The sequence below is a fragment of the Sphaeroforma arctica genome (assembly GCF_001186125.1).
Source record: "Sphaeroforma arctica JP610 unplaced genomic scaffold supercont1.1091, whole genome shotgun sequence".
Lineage (NCBI taxonomy): Eukaryota > Ichthyosporea > Ichthyophonida > Sphaeroforma > Sphaeroforma arctica.
In genome coordinates, this window is record NW_014039467.1 from 11,204 (window position 1) to 16,802 (window position 5,599).

General features: G+C 42.5%; 2 protein-coding genes across 2 annotated transcripts in view; both read left to right on the forward strand.

Annotated features, from left to right (window-relative positions):
• Nucleotides 1-1,223, forward strand: part of SARC_09949 (hypothetical protein) — a 2,818-nt gene extending 1,595 nt beyond the window's left edge. The window contains exon 2 of the mRNA XM_014296018.1: nt 555-1,223. Coding sequence (XP_014151493.1) covers nt 583-813 — 231 coding nt within the window. The 5' untranslated portion in view covers nt 555-582 and the 3' untranslated portion in view covers nt 814-1,223. The remainder of the gene's footprint in view (nt 1-554) is intronic.
• Nucleotides 1,224-2,346: 1,123 nt separating this feature from the next.
• Nucleotides 2,347-4,887, forward strand: SARC_09950 (hypothetical protein; the record flags this gene model as incomplete). The annotated part of the gene is made up of 2 exons (XM_014296019.1): nt 2,347-4,124; nt 4,361-4,887. 2 exons carry the CDS (start codon nt 2,347-2,349, stop codon nt 4,875-4,877), a joined length of 2,295 nt encoding a protein of 764 aa, XP_014151494.1. The 3' UTR covers nt 4,878-4,887.
• Between the last annotated feature and the right edge of the window lie 712 nt (nt 4,888-5,599).

The following is a 5,599-nucleotide window of genomic DNA, read 5'->3' on the forward strand; positions in this document are numbered from 1 at the left end:
ACATATATATATATATGTAAATAGATCTATGAATAGTGTTTGTATATATATATATATACATCTATATATATATATATATTTATATATAAATTTTTATATATCTACAAATTTCTATATGTATATATGTATATATGTATGTTTATATTTTTATCAAGACATGCGTACATCTGATATCATAAGTGGAAAAAAATGATTTGGCAACTGAAGCATATTATGTGTTTATTAGTATACATATTCATAGCTGAATATCATTTTATAATCATGTATAGTTTATTCGGGTTTATTTAAGTAGACCAGTTAATTCGGCTTGAATACAGGTTGCCCATATAGTATCCGACATTCAAGAGTGTCTTTGTGGGTTGGTTTCAGAGTTTCCCAGTAATGTTGAGGTACTTTGGTGTACTCTTCACTGCGAATTGAGCATTACTTAATACTTTTACAAATTCTAGAAAGAAAGAGCTTCCCGTACACTAGTTGTCAGTGCGTGTCTTCACATAGTGTGCATTCAAATACAGACACACGTGTTAATACTACAACCCCGAATCTCTATGCAGCTTGTGGATTCCGTAAGAAGTAGACAACATGGCACCCCTACCCAAAGAAATCCTGGATGCAGAGCGTATCGAGATGCAACACCGAGACAACTGTGCTAGCTTCTTGGTACCACTAAACCGCTGTAGGTACGAGACCAGATACAAGACCTGGAAGTGCACAGACGAGCGACATGCCTACGAGAAGTGTCAGTACGAAGAGTACTGTAAGCGTATGGAACTCGCCAAGGCCGCCAAAGCAGCTGCTGCGGCATCGGAGTAATTGATAGGAAGGCTATCTTCGCGTGTTATGCCCTGGATTGGATGCTTAGGGACTGGTACACTTTCCAGCGCTTCGCATGCTGTTTATGGGGTGGGTAGACCGATACTGTATGCACAACTTGGATTGTATTGGTAAGTAGGGTTTACCATATCTTCAGTGAGAATCACTCCCGAGTAGACACGGTACTGTTCGGGAGTTATGCAGCAGACATTTCCCTGAAACTTCTTCAATATGGTAGAATTGATCACGAGATGTGGGGTATATTGTCAAGTATAGTGGTTGCTCATGTACCTTATCCTCATGTGTACGCCGCTAAGTGACGTTGAGGTGCTTCGAATCGTCTACCTGGGGCAGGCGGTGCGAGGAAACTATAAATAAATATGAAAACGCTCAGATGCAAATGTACGGCATAGTGTGTTTGGTAGCGAGCTAGGCGTAGAAACGGGCGCCCGATGCTTGGAACTCGCGACACTCTTAATTTTATACCGATCAACATTCTGTTTTGGTAGGTTGGCTTTAACTCTTAACTTTCAGTCGGGCAGGTGCTGCAGCATTCTATCCTTCACTGTACGCTCTTGTTTGAAAGTACGTTGAAAATCCCCCTCCTATCTATCTATAGCTTTCAATATAACTAAAACGGGAACGAGTATACGAAATAGTGTTTAGTGTTCTATTGCCGCTCAGCTACTTCTGATCGCTTAAGAGCCTAGAACAAAACTCGTATCGATGGGTTTGAATCTTGTGCTGAAATAAGCACTGACATGGTAAAATATACATTCCGAACTCGAATTCGAATGGACAAATATTAAATCCCGTGGTGTCATATAATAATGTTCATATGTGTAGATCATAGTGACATTTCATGATAGAGCTGAGCAAGATTAACATCCACCTATTTAAATTATGTCTCATTTAATGGTTGCGCATATGCGGGAAATGTCCGCGGCAATTTTCCTAGCAGTCGATCTGTACAATCTTGGTATTCCAATACACTTAGAAGGCGCCTATTTGAAGCAGTTGTCATATAGACAAGGCACTTAATTAAATTGAATTCACTGAACGCATATGTGTACGAGTTCCGAGTGCCGAATTGCGATAGCGTGTTCACCAAAAGTCACAATCATGGGACGGACTGGCAACAGTGTCTGAGACTGAGTGAGTGTATATGCAAGTCATCGTAAATATTTATAAATACTCTCTGAGGCATTTTTGAAGCTAAAGATTGAAGATTGAAGTGCTTTATTTTGATTTTTGATTTTTTGAAAAATAAATTACAAAACAAAATATATTGTCGGATCGGGATTTGGAACTCCGGTCAAAAGTGAAGATTTAGAACTCACTAAAGATTCCATTTATTTATTTTGCCATACGCCGCTAACTATAGATGGGTCCAAACTGCCACACTCACTAGACTAATTGCGGTTAAAATCGCACAGGTTTTAAAATCAAGTGCTGTATGCATGTGCTATAAAACCTTCTGTGTTGAGAAAACTTTTATCACTCAACAGCATTGAGTTTTAATATTATTCCATCATGTTTCGCTGTGTTCTAACTTTGGTAGCGGCCGCGACCGCCTTCGCGCAATCAGAATCAAATTTTGAAGTAGGTCTGAAAACGCTGGTGCTAACATCCGATGATTATTCTTTTGTTTTGCCGGAGCTCATATTGAAAGCGTACGGTAGTGACTATGAGGTGGTTAGTGTGACTGAAGAGGTACTAGTAGTCGTGGATGGAGTGGAGGAGGCGAATCGTACGATAGTTCCGGATGCTGTACAGTTGTTTGACAGCACAGGTGCACCTAAGTACAATTCAATCGTGTACTCATCCTCTAATTTGGGATATTCTTCGCTGGAGGCCTGGATTCCGTCCGGTCTATCATTCGAGCAACGAACTATGCTGGACAATTACTGTAGTCGATTCGGTGTACGACGTGTGATGTTGAATAGTCAACCTGCCGATGTTGGTGATCCAGCTTTAACGGCCGCTCCGAGTGTGCCGTGGGGAAAGTTAGGGGATGCAAACACTCGCGTGCAACTTCGCAGTAGTGCCGAGTCATATCGCGGAATGTTAAAAAGTGACCTTGACATGGTTTTGGGTGGAGAACACGAGTTCGCACAAAATTGGGTCTGGATCAGCCCAGGTGTATTTGATGCACAGAGACCGTCGAATACAACTATCCTGCTCGATCTAGACTACTCTGATGGGTATAGTGTAAGCACGGGGGTAGGTGCAGCTGTCGCCAATGATGTGATGTACTTTTTCTTCGCTGCCGATAGTTATGGACTATCTGGGCAAACTTTGGGTCATCTCTGGTTCCCCTGGGTGACTAAAGGTTTATTTGTAGGTCAAAGACGTATCATACTGGATACTCAGATCGATGACTTGTACTTAGACACGATGGTATATAACACCACACTTAACCGTCAAGCGACTGACGATGAGTTTGAGCCGATCTTTGGATACCGCACCACTGGTCCGGATATCAACTTTCATGCGAAAATCCGTAACAAGATGCGAAAGACAATGCCGACAGGAACAAATTTCACCATTCAGCTCGCTTACAATGGCAAGGGATATGGCGAATTCGCTAATGTCCCAGAATATTCACCTAATGCGAATACACGCCTACTTCGTCGGTTCAATCAGTTTCTGTGGCTGACGCACACTTGGAATCACATCGATATGTACTGTGTCAACTCCAATTGTGCCGATCCTGCCCTCCCTGTACCCACAGTGCCAGCCTACACCGTAGGTGCAGATGGCAAGCGTACGTACATTGAGCCAGAATATCCCACCTCGGGATACACCCCACGCGACTTACTTCACTACGAACTCGACCGCAACAACTACTTCGCGAACGATGTTTTGGAAATCGATACGGATGCCAAACGTGCGAAAAGGTATTCCCAATCATCCATCGTAACTCCTAGGATTTCTGGTCTGAATTACACTGTAGCCATCGAAGCCATGCTTCACGCGGGGCACTTCACTGCCGTGGGGGATAATAGCAGAATTGATCTCGAGCCAGACAATCCCTACCATCCATTCATGGCTAAGGCAAAGGTGGGTGAAAATGGAGTGCTACTTTCGGATGCCGACAGAGAGGCTTTCGAGTCACGCATGATGTCCGAATACGGTAGAAAATCGGTGATGATCATCCCAAGATTTTCGACACGGGTATACTTTGATGTCAGTACTCCGCTGCAGAATGCAATGGAGCACAATTCTTTCTACGGCCCTGACTGCTATGGCTGGGATCAGTGGGAGACTCCCACAGCTGGCGGATTCAAGTGCAATGCCGGCACCTTCAAGTATGTTGTAGTAACAACAATATTGTGTTGAGCTCCAGAAATGTATACCGACTTTACTAAGCGAATGGGAAATTTAAATAGTGGTTCGTAGATCGGGTCGGAATGTTTTATGCAGCGACTTTCGGATTGAATGAGAAGGCAGTTCGTACGTGTGTTTCACATATGCCTCCGCAATTCCCAGTGACTAATAGTTTTTAATCATTGGCAAAAAAAATTATAAATATCAGATACCCCAGAAATCTTACTTTCGATGAGATCATGGAGATCGAGGGCTTCGAGGCTGCTCGCAATCTTCTCTCTCTGAGAGCGGACCCCTACATGTTCCATCAGGCAAATTTGCGAGTACTTACCGAGGATGGAGTTGAGAACTCTTTGCTCAACAAGTGGATATCCGCGGCACTCCGGTGGGTGCGATCCTACACGGAATTCCCTATCAAGACATACAAGATGGACGATTTAGCTGATGTGTACAATGGACGAATGAAACGAGACCAATGCGGGGTTGAGGCAAAGGTATCATACAAAGTGGGACAACCTAAAGGTGTGACGCTCTCGAAGGCTGAATCTAGCGAGGGGTGTGTGTACAAAGTTACGCACACCACTGTCGACGGGTCTGCCCCCTTTGTTCCTAGAGGGAGTGACATCTCGGGTAGGTCAAGATACGGCAAAGACATAACATATGACGTGACTTTTAGTGAGATTGCCATGACGAAAGATCTGAAGTTCAAAACAGTGGTTGCTGTTAGAGACTAACTCTAAGTCAGTTGTCCATTAAATTAGAGTCTGACAGATGCTCTTCAAGTATGTAGTATTAATTAATAAAGAAGCCAGATAAGCATCCAACTTTGTTGGGAATGCTCTCTTCAGTAGGACATACATATCTGTGTCGTTCAAAGTTACCACATAATATGCATAATACCGACCGAAAGTTGAGTACAGAACTTGAGGGCAAGAGACCTAAGAACACCTGAGGGGAGAAATACGAAATGCCGGAGAGGCCGCAAGGGTGACATCAAATGTATTTATGTATTTTTAGTAGTCTTGTGAAGATCCGATCTTGAACCCTAAATCGTAGCCTCCTAAATTGAACATAAATCCCTATAAAAACCAAACCCTAGATCTTATGTTTTTAATAATAAAAATGTCTCATAAGATTAGGGATATTTATTTAGTATTTATGTAGGGTTTGCAAATGATGCATCAACGACTCATGAGCTTCGGCTTCGCCTTCATTTTGTATATTTATTTGTTTATATTCATAGTTCACAATAAGTAAATACATACACATGTATTGTAATACGCTGATACCGCTTGACGCAAGTATACGTTGGTACCACTTGACGTAAGCATACGGAACTGAGGTGATACTCATCCCGGATATTGATGCTCCACATAGGACTTTATACTGTAGACTGATTCCTCATACATAATTATTTAGTGTGCATCTAGGAATGGTAGTGAAGCCATACCAGTTC